Here is a 19,181-nt window from a genome sequence, read left to right as displayed (position 1 = left end):
CCTTTTAGGCCTAATGAGTGAAAAAGACTGGGATCGCAGTCAAAAGATGAGTGGCACTAAAGAAAGAAAATGATTCAGCTCGCGCAACGATGATAGCTTTATTGTACTTTTCAAACAAAAACCGGCAGAGCAATATGTTGATTTATGCTGCAGCACAAACAAAAAAGCAGGTTTATGTCCTCGGCGGCAGATAAGAAGAAGTGAATTACTGTGTGAATATAACTGAGGTATGCAAAACACTTTGATTCAGATCACCACGTCTGTTTTGTTCCTCATTTCTATGGAAATCTTTGTGCCGAGGCTGACATCCACAACCTAACAGCTGTGTCCATACTTTCTAAATGTTATTGCAGAGCACTAAAGGAGAAGCTCTTCTTTCACACCGGGGCCTTTGCTGACCTTTCAAGCTCTTCCAGATTTCTCCTCAGCACCAATCTCATGTAGGTTAGCTGGCAGAGCAGAGCAGAGTGAGCGCTGATTATTATGTATTACTTTGCTTTTGTAGTCCCTCCACATCGTCACTCATCCAGTATGCTTAAAGGTGCTCTCCCCTCTGGCAAGCACAGCTATGACAGTCAGCTTGGAAGTTAGAAGTCTTTCAAAACTGTCTTTTTCTCCCCCCCGTCTCTTCCTCCCCTTTTCCTCTGTCTCTCTCTTCTACTCTTTCGTGGTGTCCCCACGTCTCTCTCTCTTCCTCTCTCGCTCTAGTCCTCAGAGAGCACCTGACTGACGTGTTGTTCAAGGATGAAAAGCACGGCGGAGGGGAATCCAAAAGCAAACAACACAAAAAATATACATGAGAGGACGGGGAAAGACACTGCTGCACGAACACACACGCACACACAAACACAGCGAAGCCCTAAGGATTACCACCAGCACGACACTGGACACTTTAGGGAAGACAGCATCTGCTCACTTCCATATTTAATACCACAAAAAAGAACACTGTGCTCTCAGGAAACTTCTCATTTTCACTTTGAGACAAATACAGCAGTGTGAACTCATAAAATCCTCTGTGAACTACACATTTCTGCTGTCCAAGAGGCTATAGAAAAGTTCCCCAGCGTCCAGGTGCATTCACAGTGGGACTAAAAGCCATTTTGCACAGGGCACTTTTTGACAGACTCAAGGTGTTTGCCTTTCAAAGCGCTGCTTTAACATCTATCTTTTCCACCAAGTTATGTAAGGTGTTCGGCAGTGTGTGCTCTCTCGCTCGCTCGAAGAAATTCAGCCAGGAAACTGTATCTGCAGTGGCAAAGTTCAGCAGACACACACACACACACACAGACACACGCATGCAGCCGGAGTGTCCCAGCGCACACGCTGAGCTGCCTCTCGACGGGCAGTCGGCCTGTTCCAGGACTCAAAACAAGCGAGGCTGTGCTGAAGGAATGAGTGGACGAGGTTACAACGAGGCCATATGCTCTGTCAGTTGTCCCTCCACTCCACTCCCAACTGTGCCACCGAGATTGAAAACTACACAATGGAGACAAAAAAAAGGCCTCATCATAACCCGTGTCAGAAACCCTGCAGCAAACTTAGAAGGAGAATCTTTCCCTGTTATACACCAGTTTCTGTCTGTATCCTCCAATCACTTGCACAAACACTCAGCAACACATTTTTGTAATGGATCGAGTCATGGCAACTGGACTCATGAGGCCGTCCTGCCACTTAGCAAATGGTGACCAACTGTGACAGCTGCTTATTACTCCATGGGGACTCAAGTGATTGTGAGAAAGACTTAAAAGAAATGTGAATTTGAGGTCTTAAAGCACACACACACTCACACACACACACACACACACACACACACACACACACACACACACACACACACACATACACACACACATTAAAACACATCAAGAAAAAGTCATATTGTTTTTTTAATGCAATCAGTCACAAGAAGTTGCCACCCGGAAATTGCTACTTTACTGGGAGTGTATAGAAATATGTCATGTTATAGTTTTATTTTTAGTCGGACCACTTTGAATAGCCAAACATTTGACAGTAAAAACCATGCACCTCCAAAGTTTGAGCTGAAACAGGAACCCTGTTTTTAACTTTTGAAGATGTTTTAGTTAGTCCATTGGGGTTTTTAAATGGGTATATTAACACATATTATTCACTTTTTTATTCGCCATATGTGAGCGAATTGCTACATGATGTGAAAAATGGGACCCTCCGCGTCTCTCTCGGTTGCCTATTTGAGCCTGTTGACAATTTGTTCAAGTTGTTTAATCCTGCTGGACTGTGGATGTCTGCGTGAAGAACTTGGGATGTGACTTTATGCACGTTCTCGAGTGCCTCGCCTCAGTGCCTCTCTCCTCTCCTCTGACAGAGAGCAACAGAAGCTAACGTTAGTTTAGAAATGGAGTACGCCGACATAAACTAACAACTGGCTTCCAGCACAACACAGGAGTTCCACAGTTCCACTTGAATCCCTGTTTTGATGACTTGCATCTTGACTTGACCAAAATTAAATGACTTGAGATGCGACCTCCGACCCGGATGACTCGTTACTTGATTTGACTGGAGACATGATGACTTGAATGACTTTGTCTATTTTATGGTTTCAGTTTAGTTAGTTTGTGTGTGTGTGTGTGTGTGTGTGTGTGTGTGTGTGTGTGTGTGTGTGTGTGTGTGTGTGTGTGTTTGTTTTGGTCTGGCTGTCAGAATTTCATTGTTTAAATGTGACGGAGAGGAAATATAGTTTTGGTTCAGAAGAAATTCATTTTCAAAAGCTTATTTGTTTTTTGTTTGGATTCACTTATTTCACTGAATATCTAAAATTATAATACAAATGGAATTCACTGTCATGCATTTTGAACAGCTAGGATAAATTGACCAATGATGTCATTATTATACAGTTACTAATATCTTACTGCAGGTAAGACCTGACCTGCATCAACTAAGGACTCAACTTGACTTGCCCAAGAACAAAATGACTTTCGACTTGCTCAATACTTGGACCAGATTACTTGGGTCACCTGTCTGTGGAGAACACATATAGTTCCATGTCTAAAGTTTAGTTCATGAATGATATATAAATGTATATATAAATGAGGTAATATTACAAACTCATGAATATTAGTTTGTTTTCCATAAGTAAAGAAAGCAAGCTGTTCTCAGAGGAAAATAAGGTCCCCAGGACACTGTTTGATGCTAGTACAGGTGGCAGGGTCCGCCAAATATAAACACAGTAAATCAGTACAGTCATTCCGTACAGTGATGTTACTATTACTTGTGTATGTGACTTTACCCTTCAAACAAACTCAAAATTCAGTTTGCAGGTCTCATTATGTAAAACCTTTAAAGCATTAACATGCACACACACAAATATACATTCAGAGTTAAATCTAGCACAGAAATAGACTGTGGTTTTTGTGCACCAGCATGCCGTGAGGAACAATCCTCTAAAGGATTAATATTCGCTGCTCTATTACTTCCACTCTTTATAGTAGTTTTATCCAGACTAGTGGTCATTACTGGCTGACAGCAGTCTGTCGAGATGTAGGCAGGAATCTTCTTAGCCTGCAGATTACATCGGGCCTGTGTCTGTTTTCTCCCCCCTCCCACGTACCTGTATAGTAGAACATGACATCCAATGAAGTCATATTGTAGCGGGACACTACCAGAGGAATAGATTGCTGTGCTGACTTACAGAATGACAGATGCTTTGAGTGTATCACCGCTGAGTGACAAGAACTGTCAGGGCTTTTGTGTGGCTCTGCTGCTGTCTTTTCATTTCGGATGTTGCCAGAGAGGGAGGGACCCATCCTTGCAGCCGCAGTTGAGTGAAAAGGCACCTAGGAGGCATCTTTGGGCTTGTCAGACACAAGAAATCTAATCCAGACAGCCAAGAATTGGAATTTGAATGAGAATCACCCAAAATAGCAGCTGTCTCTGCATAATTGGAACAAATGGAAGTTGGATATGCGGCAGAAAATAAAACAAGAAAACAACTGGGATGTAACAAGACACTATTTGCTGACAGTTACAATAAACCAGGGAGAGCCGTGCCACAGGCAGGCTGCTGTTTGCAGCCAGACGGCTTATAGTTCCTTTCAAACTGCTGCTGATCTCTGATCTTGTAGGTCGCAATTATATGCCCCCCTACTATTCCTCCTCCATCCCTTCCTGCTGCCATCCTCCCCTACTCCTTTAAACCCCCTCTGGTATCCTAAGCAGCATTTAATTGTGAGGGGCTGAGCCGGAGAAGGAGTAATCAGATGAGAACAGAGGCAGGGGGAATCACGTGGGTATACGTTGGCTAACGGGGGATTAATAACACTAGTTCAGCTGCTCTCCCTGACAAATGGGAGGTGGGGATGGGATGGGGGGTGGGGGGTGGGGGGGTGACAGGAAGGGGAGGAAAAGAGAGAGTTGCAAAGATAGAGGATGATAAGGGGTTCTCAGATGAGAGCAGAGTTACAGGGAGAGGAGGCAGGGATGGGGAGAGGAGTGGGAAATAGAGAAAGGGAGTTAGAGCAGTGAGAGGGAGTGGGAGGAAGAAAGAGCGAGGATAGGAGGCAGCGCAGCGCAGTGTGGAGGGGGGGTTGAGAGACAGAAAGAGAGAGTGAGAGAGAGAGAGAGAGAGGGAGAGAGGGAGAGATGTAGAGACAGGAAGCCTCCACTGCTACTGAGCCAGTGAGACGCAGGCAGGCAGAGAGCGAAGACGGAGAGAGAGAGAAAGAAGCCCTCGGCATCTCCGAGGCCGGCCCAATGAGGGGGTGAGGGGCTCAAGAGGACTGCAACGGAGAGGATAGCAGGAGGAGAAGCAGAAACGGTGGGATACGAAGAGGGAAAAAGGCAGGGTGACAAAATCAGTAACAGGCTTTAGCGGGAAAAGGGGGAGTGGGTGGGTTGTTTCTTCGATGAGGAGGGGAAAAAGCAGATAAAAGTTTTGGAGACAGAGTAGGAGAGGGAAAGGGAAGGGGGAAGAGACTGAGGACAGAGCGGATAGAGTCTATGTTAATGGCAAAGGCAGGAGATTCATGGAGAAAGAGGAGGAAGCTAAATGTCTCAGGAGTCCTCCTGTTCCTCTTCTGCTTCTTCTTTCCGTGAGGCTGCTGGACATCATCCATCACCATGTTCTCTGACAGCAGGGCTCCAGCACCTGGGGAGCAGAAAGGCTTCAAGCCCCACGCCCCTCACTTCATACCCTGGCTGCGCAATAGTCTGAAGCCCCACCACAGCAGTGACCTGGGGCTCAACGGACCGTTCAAATCTGGTTCGCAGGAGGCCCGCAACAGCCTGACCCCACTGGAGAGAGCCAAGGGGATCGGCTTCTTCTCCATCCAGGGAAAGGACCGAGCGAAGAAAGGGGAGCTTCGGTGCAATGGCGTGGGGATGGCGAGGATGCTGCCAGTGGTGCTGCGGGGGCATCACATCCTGGGGAAGCAGAGGGAGGAAAGTCCTGCCAGGCAGAACCAAAATCCAGAGCAGCACCCGGACCCCAACTCACAGATCAGTGCAGGGGACGGGCCACAGGGACTGAGCAAGAGCTCTGCACAGGACACCTTTGTTAGGAACCACAGCAGCCACCTGAGCCTCTTTCAGCCGCAGAATGACGGGACAAGCACCCCAGTCAGGAAATATGGGCCGCTAGTGGCACCACCTCCTGCTCCTGTTACTGAGGAGCCAAACTGTAAGGTGCCTGTTGTGGACAGGAGGGGGAAGGTGTGGGACTACGGCAGCAGTACTACCTACCGCCAGAGAGACCTTCATTCATCCAGCTGGGTATGCTCAGACACTCAGGGACTAAAAGACAGGCAGCACGAGTTCACCTCCAGCTTCAGCTACATCAAACATCAGAGCAGGAACTCCAAGAGCCAGAGAGACCTGACAGCGCTGAGGGAACCACCTGTGGAGGGTTTCAATGGGCCCCTCAACGGAGTAATTTTCTCCACTGAGGTTCCTCAGAAAGGCCTGGGCTGTGCCACAACTCTACGAGTCCCCAGGAAACCCAGGCCGAACCTGGAGCATGTCGGGATCCTGGGCCAGAACCATACATGGGTCCAGTACAGGCCCAGCAGTGATGGGGAGCCACAGAGGAAGGAACCAGGCTGCAGCAGGAAGGTGGTTCGAAACCAGATCAAACGGGTGGTGAACAACCTGGAGCAGGTTCTCACAGCGCTGAGAGACGTTCACCAGGAAATGAGAGAGGTAACATGTTTTGTTGATTCTGCACAACTCATAGAAAAGCATAAGAAAGACTCAACGAGACAAAAGCTGTCGAGTGCTTTGCAGCCATTTCACCTACACAGTCATCACAAGGCTTCCTGAACTGACACGAAGAACAGCACAAATCAGTGGCGAACAGAAGCAGAGAAGTCTCTGCACCCTCTCACATTCATTTAGACACTTCCTCATGCAGGAAATGTTTGTGCTTGTGCTGAAAAACCTTGAGGGCTCTGGCTCTTTCAGTTAGCGGTGCAGCCTACAAAGACACATCCTCAGCAGAACTGAACATGCATTAAAAAATCAGCAGCAAGGTTGCATGAATACTCCACAGTCTGCAAACTGTTCCGCCAACTCCCTCTGTCATCTGTCGCCAAACACACGCAGCTCTCATGCTGAACTCATGCTTAGATTTTCATAGAAGTGAATGAGACAATAGTTATGCCTCATTTGTGTGATGCATTCAGAGGCAGCTGAGTTGATACTGTGTGACACTGAGCAAAGCAGTTGCCTTCCTCTCTGCATCTCTCTTTCTGCCTTCCCTCCTCTCATCTCTTCCTCCACTCTCCCTCCTTATGGACAGATGCTGCTCCAGGCACAGCTGGATAGCGTCCGACGCTTTTTTTTTATAATCCATTTATGTCTGAGTATCTCTGCCTCGTATTCCTCATCCAGTAAAAGTGACACGTAAATCTCGCCTCTTGGCATGTGATCTGCATCTGCGGGGTCGCAGCTAAACCCGAGGTAGCAACCTCATCATCCTGGCTGCGAGGTTTTTGTGTGACAGTACTAATATAACACTGATGAAAGAGCATATAAGCTACACAAAAAGAGGAGAAGGAGGAGGGGCGGTGCATGCAGAGACACTGGGATAGAAAAAGCCAAATCTTCACAACAGAGACGACAGATCAAAGGAAGATAAGGCACTGTAGAAGACTTTGGTCACATATTTATTTCAAAGCCCTGATTTATCATTCTGTTGCATGAGCAGCAACCCTCAGTTTTATTTAATAATCAATCACTGTTATAAAAGGGAACTGGAGTGAGTCTTTAAAGGGTTTTTGACAGCGACTAGACAAATATTAAAGCAACGCTAAAGAGCTCTCTCTCATAAGAAGAGAGAAAAAAAGCAAAACACAAGAAAGCTCACTCATGAATATGATAGCGATCCTCCGCTGAAGGCGTTGTGACAATCTAAAAACTGCTCTGTGACTCAGAGCTCAGAGGAAAACAACAGCTGAAAGAGTTAAATGAAACTTAAATGACTGAGCTCGACAACGAGCGTCTCTCAGCGCTCATCAGCACGAGATGTGAAGACCTGAGGGGTCAAAACACATTGTTTTTAACAAACACTCTCGGGAGCAGCCGATGAAACCCAGAGACCTCTCCTCTTTTATCTCCTCTGATTTCTGACATTAACAAGCAGCACCTGCCCAGAGTCACTTGATGAGCATATGCACGCTTTACTTCAAAGTGATATGAAATGCCTCGCCTAAAAAAAAGCTACAGCATAAAAGAAAAAAAAAAAAGAAAAAAGAGACAAACCAGGTCATCTTTTGACATCAGTAAGGATGTTGTTGAACACAGAGAACAAAATAATAATTCATCTGTTCCAGCAGGGGCTGGGGATTTATCTGTGCACACAGAGCAGGTGGAGAGATAGGTCAAACCTTTTCCCCAGTGTAATTTTCTCCAATCTCTCCAGCCTCAATCACTGCACATGTGTGTGACTGCGTGTGCATGTGTGTGTGTCCACCAACCTGACTGTATCTTTGTATCGAGCATTTACGTACATATGTGGGATTTGCATACACTCACGCTCCGCTGCACTCCTGTATGCGTAGCAGCGTATGCCTGCCTGCATATGACATATTATACAGTGTGATTTTCACCATCCACCCACAGGTGTTAGAAGGGAAACCCATGTAAATTTGTGCTACACATTTTCCATTATAGTAATCTTGTCCTTTTTAGGCTGAGATAAACATTGTGTGCACTAAGTAGTGGCTCGTGTGCGATACTTACGGATTAGAGCTATACATCTGGTCGAGGAACGCTCTCAATAACAAATGTAGGCGAGCAAATGCATAAAAATAATTCTATAACTTTTATTACACCCTTTGCTGGTGAGATTGGTTTAGTACATCATACATTGTTAAGTAAGAAACTGCCCGAATTGGAAGAAACGTCTTCGAGTGTCCTGGTGGATAGTAGTTTAAACTGCTGACCATTTAAACACAGTGTTCATATCTGCCTGGAATCTCTCTTTTTCCATTTACTTCATTTCCTGTCACCTCCATACTACTGTCTACTATTCAAATAATAGGCATAAAATGGCCAGAATGTATTTGAAGCCTTGAAGTCGTTTCATTGAGTAAATATGCCAAATATTCTCTGGTTCCAGCTTCGCAGTATTGAGGCTTTGCTGCCTTCCCCGGTCCTATATCATTGTAAATTGAACTGAAACCTTTATAGTTTTTAGACTGTTGCTGGGACAAACCAAGTGATTTGTTGTTTAATACTTTATTCACCGAACGATCAATCACCAGATGTAGAAGCACTACAAAAAACATCAGAAGTTTCAGGTCTTTAAAAGTCAAAGTCAGAATCAAATAGTGCCTTCAGTGGGCTGAGCGCCAAATGCACTTGATCCTGAGACATGACATCACTATGACATCTTCAGGGTTATGTTCTCAAAGGGTAAAGCTCCATTCCAGGTTTACTTACCAGTTATGTGGCATCTTAACTGACCTTGTTTGCAGTTTTTGGTGTCCATACAGCAGTTTTATAATGGTGGTCTACGGGGGAAAATGTGTGTATTTTTTTAGGTGGTGCAGCAGATTGACTACCTAACCTCATCCATTGATCTAAATGAGGAGGAGCAGCAGAGGACCGCAGGAGGTGACAGCAGCTCCAGTTCGGGCTCCAGCTCCAGCGAGGAGAGGCGAGGTCATCACAACGGGAGCCAGTCTCCACCAAATGTGCTGCTGAGCCCGGTAACCTCTGGCTTTTCATCAGAGAGGAGTCGAACTCTTCGGTTCACCTCCAGTCTGGGGTCTTCTCCCAGACAAGGGGGCCCGCAGCAGTCCAAGGATAGTACCCCTAAACATCAAAACCTCCCCTCTTATGACCTCACTCTGTCTCCCCAAAGAAGCCACCCTGTCCGGCCGCCCACTCCTGGTCTCTCGCCTCTAACAGTAAACCTCCATCACACAAACAGCCCTGGTTCTCAGCCTCACTCCCCTGGGCCTTCCTCCTCCATCAGGGTCTCCCCTGCCTCCCCTCTGTCTCCAAAGCCTCAACCAACCCCCATCCTTAGCCCTCCTGTCATCATAGAGAACAAAATCGGATCTTATCAGACCCCACAAAGCGCTGACCCATCTGCTGGTCAGCTCAGTCCATCATCGACCCAGCCTCCGTCTGCCAGCTGCCCACCCACCGCCTCAGACACTGTGTCCAACAACGACAGAGAGCGGCAAGCATCCTCAGCAGGGCCCGTTAACAGACCTTCACAGGTGTTCGCTGCCCCCGCAGCCACAGCTAAACCACCAACAGCGCCAGGCCGCAGAGGTCGCAAGCCTCCTCCGTACCCCCACCACAGACCGTCTGAGCAGACAAAGAAAGTGAAGGAGCCCCGCAAAGCTCCTCCGTACCCTGAGAAACGAAGGCTGCTCTCGACCACAGTGTGAGACAATGCAGCGGGAGGGGGAGGCTGATCGAACAGAGCCATATTCATAGCACCAGCCACGAGTCTGCGAGAGTGGAGAGTGATTTAACGCTCGCCAAGTTGAGCTGAGACCAAGTTTCCAAGGTGACAAGACGCAGACGCAACTTGAGGTGAGTATGTCAGGAAGAACAGCTTGGTTCTGCAAATGTCCTTTCCCCTCTCTCTCTCTCTCTCTCTCTCTCTTTTTCTCTCTTTCTCTCCTTCTATACAAATCTCTTGAGTATGTACGCTGAACATACACAGGGCATCACAACATCTGTCTGGGTTACTGCTCTGGTAACAAGAGCCTCTGTACAGATGCTCAGCCCAGCTCTCCAACAGACTGCACAGTTAAAGGGCAAAGGAGAAGGCCTAATTAGATAGAAATATGGAGGAAATTGAAATTATTGCAAGGTGTCAAGACAAAAGTAAGAAGTGATGACTTTAGTGCAGCCAGACGCATCCACTCACATGCATCAGCATCGTCTGGGTTAGATAATTGCTGTCAGGAGTCGTGATGGTATAACGAGAACTCAGTGCGGCTCGGGCTACTTTGGCTCAGCAGTGTGAAAAGCTCACGCGGGGGAGGAGAGGCCAGAGAAGTGTGATAGATCTGGAGACAGGAAAGGTCTCATAATATGAAGAACTTAGCAAGGCCATGCTGGGCGGCTCGGAGCTGACTGGGTCACCAGCCCGGCGCCTGGGTCCGTGTCAGGGGAGACAGGGGGCAGCTGGCCATTCGCTGTACCCTTCACAGGGCCCCTGGTGTTACAAATATCCCATCTCCTTTGCTGCCTCTGGCTTGACCGCCCGGGCCACAATCTCCATCTGTTCCCCTCCAAATGTCAGGAGATGCAAAGGGAGAGAAATAGGGGGCAGGTGTGTGTGAAAGGAAATGGAGAAAAACAGGCAGCCGGATTGATTACATAAATACAGCACCAAAAATTGATGGCTCAGTCATGGAGGTAATCTGATGTTGTCCTCTCTAAAATGTTCCTTCAAAGCCTTCTAGTGGATCTTTTTAAAGAATAACGCTGGTGTTTGTCGGTATTTTCTCTTACTGTCAACAAATCAAATGAAAAGACCAAAACCAACAGTGTGTTAGTCCGTCTCTGAATACCGTGTGACTTCTCCACCCTGCTTCTGGCACTCAGCAACAAGCCCATTTGTTCGTACTGAAACAGAGAATCTTATAAAAAAAAATTCACAAATGGCTTCGTCATTAGTTTCAGGAGATCAATGAAGGTCTGTGGCACAAAGGGAATAAGATTCAACAGGCTTGGAAGAAAACTGAAAATACTTGTTGGTTGGCTCGCTTCACTGGTGGTTTTGGTATTTTCACTGGATTTGTTTATATTCAAAAAATACATAAGCAAATACATATTAAGAGTCTACCGCCATGCTAGCAGCTCTGCGAGACTTCACTTACTGTGGGTGCAGCGGTGCTTTGAGCTAAACGCTAACATGCAACACTACTAATATGGTGATGTTAAGTCATATGTCCATGTGTTAAGCACGCTAATGTTTACCATGTTCTGCCATCTTAGCTGAGAGTGTAAGCATGCTAACAATTGCTAATTAGCAACTGATAAATCAGATTCTTACCTGATGATGATACAGCAGTGGTTGCCATCTTCCAGTTCATGACTCCCTCAAATGATTCCAAGATAAATATTGAAATCCTAATGAAATCCTGGTTCATATTGGACGAGCTGTGCAGAGCCATCCTATGTTCTTTTGGGTCCCCATCTGCTTCAGTTGTTTAGGAGAATGCTGCAACACTGTTTTCCTGTTTTGTTGAGTATGAAACAGGCTTTGCATCGACACAACAGGGAATTACAAAATGAATTACAATTGATCCTGAGGGACAACATGAAAGTATGTACCGAATTGAATTGCAAACCAAGTTGTGGAGACATTTTACTTGGAAAATGTTTGGTCTGTTGGTGGCGCTATAGAGGGAAAGTCAGCTGATTAGATATACATATTCTGGGATCTAAATGTGTGCTCTAATTTCATGATCGTTGAGACATTCCAGTCTGGATTAAAGAGCTGGATTTATGTGTCCCTGGAGCCACTTTGGCTAAAAATGCCTCTGATCAGGCACCATCCTCATCTGAGCCAGTGCTTGGCAGCAAATATTTTCCTGATGGTTGTACTGTAGGGTGAAAAGTTGAGAGTAAACATCTCTGCTGGTACCAGATGGTAAACAGTAGTGATATGTGTTTAGGGTTTGTATGACAGCCTAGCTGCAGCGCTAAGTCTCAGAGACAGAGTAAACTGGCAGTAAACAAAGACTTACTGTGCTCCAGAGACTTATTACTCAATGGAACAACCATCTTGTCATTTTTTTTTCTCCGTGAGGCCGCGAAACTGGAGAACAGTGTCTGAAATAGTCACACAGTTGCTGTAAAACGCTTTAATTACAAGTAGGAGACTCTGTGGGAGTTTCTTGGCACAGCTTGTCTTGATCTTGTTGAAACTCGGCTCTGCAAAAGTGCTACTACAAAATAAATGTTGTGTGTGTGTGAAATCCAGGTGTTTTATGGCTACAGTCATGGTTATATTTTACATTAAAGCAGTGGTGAATGCATAAATGCGTTGCTCAAGTATCATAGAATCCAAACGAACCGATGCCAATTTGAGCACAATCATGATTACTGATTTTCCCTTGGCTTAACTTGAGATGAATAAATCCCCACTGACTTTATATCTCTGTAAGCCCACAAAGATCAGCGCTCTATACATTCCCATATGTGCCTCTGGATTTACTAGATCCTCCCTGCAAAGCCTTTTCCCCCCAGAAATTAAAAGGGAAACAATGGAAGCTCTTTATCTCATGGAAACATTTATCCGAGGACAATATGTTAATTGAGCACGCTTACAGAATACGTTTTGAATCAAATTTGTCATAATGCTTGTTTTAATGGAAAGTTTCATAGAAGTTTCTCATTTGCATGCTGAAAAACTGTTTCTTACTGCATGTTTAAAGTAAGAATACATTAATGTGACTGTTATTTTAAAAGGATTCGACGGGGGCATGTTCACTGTGGCCCGGCTCTGACACGGCTCAGAATACTTAATGCCACTGCGCTGGCACTCACATTTCTTCTTTCTTTTCATGTTTACCCTTTAACAAGGCTGTGGAAACTTCAATCACATCATGCGTGACATAACAAGACAGAAACGCTGGGATGTCTCCAGAACAGTGACAACACATCTTTATTGAAACATCTGTCACATTTTCATCATGAATCAGAACAATCGAGCAGTAGAAAAAAAGAAAACTTGTACAAAAGAAGTGACATCTTGTGTGTTTTTCTCGTCAGCATCTGATCTGGACGTGGTTATTTATTCCTGGTGTGACCCTAGAGGGAGCCTCGACGGTGACATGCAAACTGAGCACTTCCTCGACTCCAGAGGATCCGAGCCCGGACCGAACAAGGTAACGGATCTCAGTGAGTAATGCAACCTCAGAATCAAATCAACTAAAAGCTCAAATCTGAAATCAATCCCCCAGAACTCATCTTTTTGGACTCCTGTGTGGATCTGAGAAGCGTTGGATCGATTGTAAGGAAGATAAAGGCGATCCTGCTCGCTACATAGGGGAGAGGAGGGGGGCAGGGCCCGGTTTAATGATGACGTACTTCTGAAACTTGCACAATATCCTCGTTGATCCACACATATGGCACTGACAGATGAAAGCAAAAGGATCGAGAAGGGCTTGGGAATATGGGATGGCATCTCTTCGCCATATACACCGTCCTTCACATGTCTGTGCACACCTTCTATTTCAGGATTTTTGGGTGAAGTCATTGAAACAAGAAAAAAGATAACGGTTTTATCTTCTATTGCATCAGCCGCTGCAGGTGTCTAATTAAAATGAGCAAGATTAGGGTAATTTAAAATAAAATAATAATGATTTACACTTATTACAGAGTCACATTTCTCAATGTAGGGTTTTTACAATAAATCTGCATCCAAAAATGCAAAAAGTGTGATCCTCAGTGCATCCAGATCTTTATATCATGTCATGAAGCTGCTATCTGCTCCATTACAAGTATCCCTTTTGGCCAAAACCAAAAGAAAGTTATCACAAATGGTACTAATTGCCGATTTAAAGGGATAAAATGTTCTTGCAGATATCTAGAACAGAGCGAGATTGAGGAAAATGTAATTGTTTCTGTGTGTGCGATGACGCTATTGAGGATTACTGCCTTTCCTCTCAGGATTACAGCAGATAGATAAATCCCTCCCTACTCTAAATATGTTATCTATACTCAACAAGCCCCCAGACACCAATCCTCTATACATTCACATAACATCCCCAGTGGATCAGAGCAGATTTGCTCTCTGTAAGTCTTATAGCCTCAGAAAACTAGGAAACAACTATGGAAGCACTTTATCTCATGGCAAGATTTTAACAACAACATTATGCAATAAAAAATATGAATACTCAACCGTTTCCTTGTCGATAACTCTCAAAATTGTACAAATTGCCACAAAGGTGACATCAGTATCAGCCCGCTTCAATTTTTGGTTGTCGTTCAGGAAAACAAATCCATCCTTCATTTATTGACGACTGAGCTGAAACACAGAGGCCTGACCCAGGGCTCACCAAAGCCACGTCCGACTTCTGACCAATTACAGCTCATCATGTTGTGTCCGTCCAACGGCTGTGAGTTTGGAGAGTTGAGCGCTGAACTTTCCCTCCGTGTGGGTCACTGGAGAGCAGAGAAGAGACACGGACAGTATTAAAACTAGGACACAAAGCACCTGAAACCAGCCGGTATCATCTCACTGCAGAGCTGCAGAGGCAGCAGTCTGAAACCTGCAGGTCCAGTCCAACCCGCACTGCTGCCTGTTGGCAAGGACAGTGAGAGCAGCAGGAGATCAGTCCTGCAGATGTAGATGTGCTCTATCCACAGATACGGAAAAATAAGAGCCATGTGTGTTCAAACTGCGTTTTTATTTCCGTTTGCACTGCAGCTGCTACTTCTGCTGTATGTGATTCTTGTGGTTTTATAGTTGGACTTATTAAAACAGAAAATTTAATAGTTTTGTTCACTAGAGCATATTTTCTGCTGAATAAGGAAGACAAACTGCTCACAGTGAATCAGCAGTCCACTACATTTATTCTGAGGAAGAGGCTGTGGATCCTCACTTGGAGTCGAAGGAAACATTAAAGGAAAACTAAAATGGACTTTAGGTTGAGATTCAGTTCAGTTAGCTGGCTATGAATGGGTGACCCCACTGTACTGTTGGCTCATCTGTTGGATGTTCATCGATCTGAAAAAGTCCAGCTTATGAATAAATGTAAAGGGAGATGAACAGAAAATGTATCTGCAAAATCTATCCGGTAATTTTGTTTTACTAGTGCAGTGCCCGTAAGAAAAGTGTATTCCTCTAAAAAAGTGGGAGGTTAAGGAGCTTTTTCATGGATGGCCAAATGAGGCTGTGTTTGAAGGTGGGACGTCAGGGATATTTAGGTTTGTTGTGAAATCCGATATTCCAGGGTATAATTGGCTGTTTTTAGATTTTGCCATTATATTTCATCTTAAAAGCTATTTACTTGGTGTCATTATTTTAAGGGCACAACCTCACATGTGTGACTGTACAGTTATTTTTTTTATTTTGACATACTGTATTAACACAATGGACCTAAAATCACACAAAAAAAACATGAAATCCAAGTAGAAAAAGTTAGATTTTTTTTACTGTGAAAACCACAAATATGTTTAACAAACCATTTTTTTTTTTTTTTTACTTATAATGCCAATATAAATTATTGTTTATCTAAATGTGTGCATACATTTAAAAAATTTACAAAGTTATATGTAACTATTTACATTTAAATGCAGGCAATGCTCAGGTCTGCCTGTGCTCCTTCCAGCTGAATGAAGAGCTGGACTGCCTGCTCCACATTCAGCTTCTCCTCATTATTCTGACTCATTAAACAAAAAAACGACTCCACTACTCACTAAACACACTACACCAAACACTACATAACACACTAACTACACACTCCAAACACGCTAAATATCACGAATCTCTCAACTCTCACACACACCGACCGTTGTTGCATGTCAATCATCCGCCTAGGTCCCTCCCACAACTTCCTGTTCCTCAACAACCAAACTTGCTGCTTGGACACTTTCGTGACAAAAGCCCGTTTTTACCGTTTCTTCCTGCCCCAGACACAAAGCAAACGTGACGGCAATGTTCGCGAAAAAGCGTGGCGGACATTATTTACCCTAGGTCCGGTTTTGGACGTGCCAATGCTTCCGGTCCGTCGCTTCGGGAGGTGGGCCGTGTAGCTAGCGGCTAGCTGCTAGCTAGTGGCTAGCTACACACGAACATCCACAGATTCTGATTCCACTTTGTTGTCTGCGCGTCTCCGGATCTCCTCAGACCCAAACAGACTCGGTCCGGACTCGTTTAATCTCATTAATCCACAACAGTCAGTTTAGATGCACAGGACAGAACGGGACCGAACCGCCGGCAAAATCCCGGTCTTGCTCGCGCCGCTGCAGGTATAAATCTGCTTGTTTCTTAAGGTGGGGGGGTCGCGGTGGGCTCTGCAGTGATTGGCTCTGGTGCGCGCGTGGCCACGGTGTGCAGTGATTGGCTCTGGTGCGCATGTGACTGTAGTGGCTCCGGTGGACATGCTCGTGGAATTTGTAAAGCATTTATGAAATAATTTATTAACGGTATCATTGCAGTCCAAACAAATGCGAAATAGCACACCCTTGAACCACGCAGCAGCCATGTTGAAACTCTCAGGTCAGTCTGATCCTGATCCGCAGAGATATTTGAGGAATACACACACACACGCACGCACGCACACACACACACACACACACACACACACACACACACACACACACAGACAGACAGACAGACAGACAGACAGAGGTTATTTGCTTTTATAGAGAGATGTCACAAGAAGGTTAAATTGTAAAAATGTCACTTATTGGGCCTGTAGGTGGCAACATCTGCAGGCATCTGGAGATCATTCTACGATGACTTATCTTTCCTATAGAGGGGCGAAGTCCCTCCGCTTCTGTTGGACCACCAATGGAAGTTATTTCAAAAGAACTATTAATGTTACTTAACAGGGAGAGACAAACACATTTATGATCCCGTTTGAATTGAGCCATAATCTACACATGTAATTTCTGTCACTTTAAAGGAAAAACATTTTCAACTCGAGAAGGTTGTAATTTGTCATAAAACAAATGAAATATTAGACGATGATGTGCCGTCTCGTTTAACACTCACAAATCTCAGCAAGCCTTGTAGAGTCGGTCCTGTATATTACAAAAACTTTACCGACTCTCCTTTCACATTAATGCAGTTTCCAATGTGGCCAGACTTGTAGTGATTTTCGACTATTTCATTTTTTCTGTCTTAAGGCGATGGCCATGTTGGTGTTAGTCAGTACGTTTACATGCACATCTTAGTCGGATTACAGCCATAGTTCCACTATGCTACTCAATCAGACAACTGCAATTGTGCAAGTATACATGCCGGTGAGAAAATCGAATTATTGGCCGAATCATGTGATACCCCGGTACGATAGGTGGCGCTGTACCCATTTCAACCAGTGGTAAAAGGGCCACCTCCAGCTGACCTCTTTGCGTCACCAGCAACAACAAACTCTGCCTCGGCATTCGGATCCCTATTTATAAGTACACAGTAGAAGGACTCTGCCCCGTCAGTCTACTTCCGGCTCACGGCCCCGGGAAAAAAATCTCGAGCCTGCGAAGAAAGCAAAATCGATCTGATGCAGCGTGTACATGCACGAGTAATGCGACTATCAATCGGATAATCTAGGTGTTTTAATCCGACTATGAGAAATCCGACCCGATCCGATTTTTGTCAGGCTAAGGTGTATACATGCATCTTAAAAATCCGGTCAGACTAACCCAGTAATTCGGTTTTCTTGAGTGTCATGTAAATGCATTGAGAGGCGACATACATAGTCCACTAGCTGAAAGAGTGGCTTCACACAAAAGTAAATGTTTGTACCAGCTTTACATAAATCTGTGACATGCAAAATCATCTTTTTCGTATTGACAAACTTTATATGTGTTATTCGTGGCACAATTCAAACAGGAACGCGATACAGCGTTTTTCCAAAATCAGGTCGCACACTAAGGGGCTTGGCCTCTGCATCAACAGAACTGGTATGGCGAGTCTGTAGGCGAGTTTACGAGCCAGTTTGCCCTCGAGGTTGTCAAAAGCGATGTACCCTCTGCGCTACTGTTAAAAATTCTGTGCCTCGAAATCATGATCGGAGGGATTTTTACGGAGGTCTCACAGTTGGGATTATCCTTAAATCTGTGATAGTTGCTGGTTTATGAGTCTGTAAGCTTCCGTGCGGTAGAGTTTAATCTTCTGAAGATGTCAGTTACTGTAAATTGTTGTGTGAATTGTCAAATCCTACTCATCACAGTCTGGAACTGAAGCCGCAGTGGGGATTTGTGCCGAAACTGAATAATAACAAATAATGCCACAGGGACAAATGGCAACCCACTCACAGCTGGAGCATATGCTTTTGAGGGAAGTCAGCAGGGAACTCGCGACGTGATGGAGAGGAGAGAACGAGTGAAGGAGGGAGAGGCCGACTTGACATGCAGAGGGAGCTGATTTAACACTTGAATATACAATCAATTTCTCACCTGTTGATTCGCCTATGGTAAATTCCTCCGGCTTCAAAGGCACGTCACCCTGTCCTCCCGCTGCCGTCTGCGACTGGAGAAACATACAGCAGCGATGAAGAGGGGGAGGAGGAAAGGGAGGAAGGGAGGGAAAAAGAAAAAAAATAAACAGGATGAGAGGCGGCGCAGGAGACAGCAATTTTTTTTTTATTTTTTTTTTGCAACAGATTGGCTGGAAAGTAGGAGGATGTGATGACAAGGTCAAGGAGATGCTGTGCGGGGGTGGCAGGTGTGCTCATTTGTGTGTGTGAGGTTATTTTTGTCCCGTCATTTAGCAGAGTTATTTCTTTTTCCTCCTTGTTTGTTTCCTACTTGCAGGGGACAGAGCCAGAGCAAGGAGGAGGAAACATGTGCTCTCACTAATAACGGAGTGTCAGGACTGTCCTTGCTGGGGGAAAGGAGGCGTGTCAAGGTGTGCTTCACTTCACCAACGACGCATCAGACACGGCGGGCCCGCGCTAAGTGACTGAGCTCGGAGAGAGTCCAGACATTAACCTTTCATGAGACATTATACGCACAGACACGACAATTCTGAGTTTGACTTCCAGGACAAATAAAAGGCTTCCTGT

General features: G+C 45.1%; 2 protein-coding genes across 3 annotated transcripts in view; one reads left to right on the top strand and one right to left on the bottom strand.

Moving 5' to 3' along the window:
* The first annotated feature begins 4,430 nt into the window (after positions 1 to 4,430).
* LOC115591461 (uncharacterized) overlaps positions 4,431 to 19,181 on the top strand; it is a 14,756-nt gene continuing 5 nt past the window's right edge. The window contains exons 1-4 of one of the 2 annotated variants that reach the window (XM_030433509.1): positions 4,431 to 6,168; positions 9,012 to 10,020; positions 13,219 to 13,334; positions 18,931 to 19,181. The exon at positions 18,931 to 19,181 is cut by the window's right edge and continues 5 nt beyond it. In XM_030433509.1, the coding sequence (XP_030289369.1) occupies positions 5,092 to 6,168; positions 9,012 to 9,872 (1,938 nt within the window). In that variant the 5' untranslated portion in view covers positions 4,431 to 5,091 and the 3' untranslated portion in view covers positions 9,873 to 10,020; positions 13,219 to 13,334; positions 18,931 to 19,181. Of the gene's footprint in view, positions 6,169 to 9,011; positions 10,021 to 13,218; positions 13,871 to 18,930 lie in introns of those variants that run through there. The other variant, XM_030433508.1, reaches the window with a different exon arrangement.
* mydgf (myeloid-derived growth factor) overlaps positions 13,085 to 19,181 on the bottom strand; it is an 11,055-nt gene continuing 4,958 nt past the window's right edge. Inside the window, exons 5-6 of the mRNA XM_030433510.1 lie at positions 18,574 to 18,646; positions 13,085 to 14,613 (exon numbers count right to left, since the gene is read on the bottom strand). Of these exons, the coding sequence (XP_030289370.1) occupies positions 14,534 to 14,613; positions 18,574 to 18,646 (153 nt within the window). The 3' untranslated portion in view covers positions 13,085 to 14,533. The remainder of the gene's footprint in view (positions 14,614 to 18,573; positions 18,647 to 19,181) is intronic.

The sequence above is a fragment of the Sparus aurata genome, chromosome 11 (genome assembly GCF_900880675.1).
Source record: "Sparus aurata chromosome 11, fSpaAur1.1, whole genome shotgun sequence".
Classification (NCBI taxonomy): Eukaryota; Metazoa; Chordata; class Actinopteri; order Spariformes; family Sparidae; genus Sparus; species Sparus aurata.
Note: the sequence above shows the minus strand (reverse complement) of the source record. Positions and strands in the feature narration are given on the sequence as shown.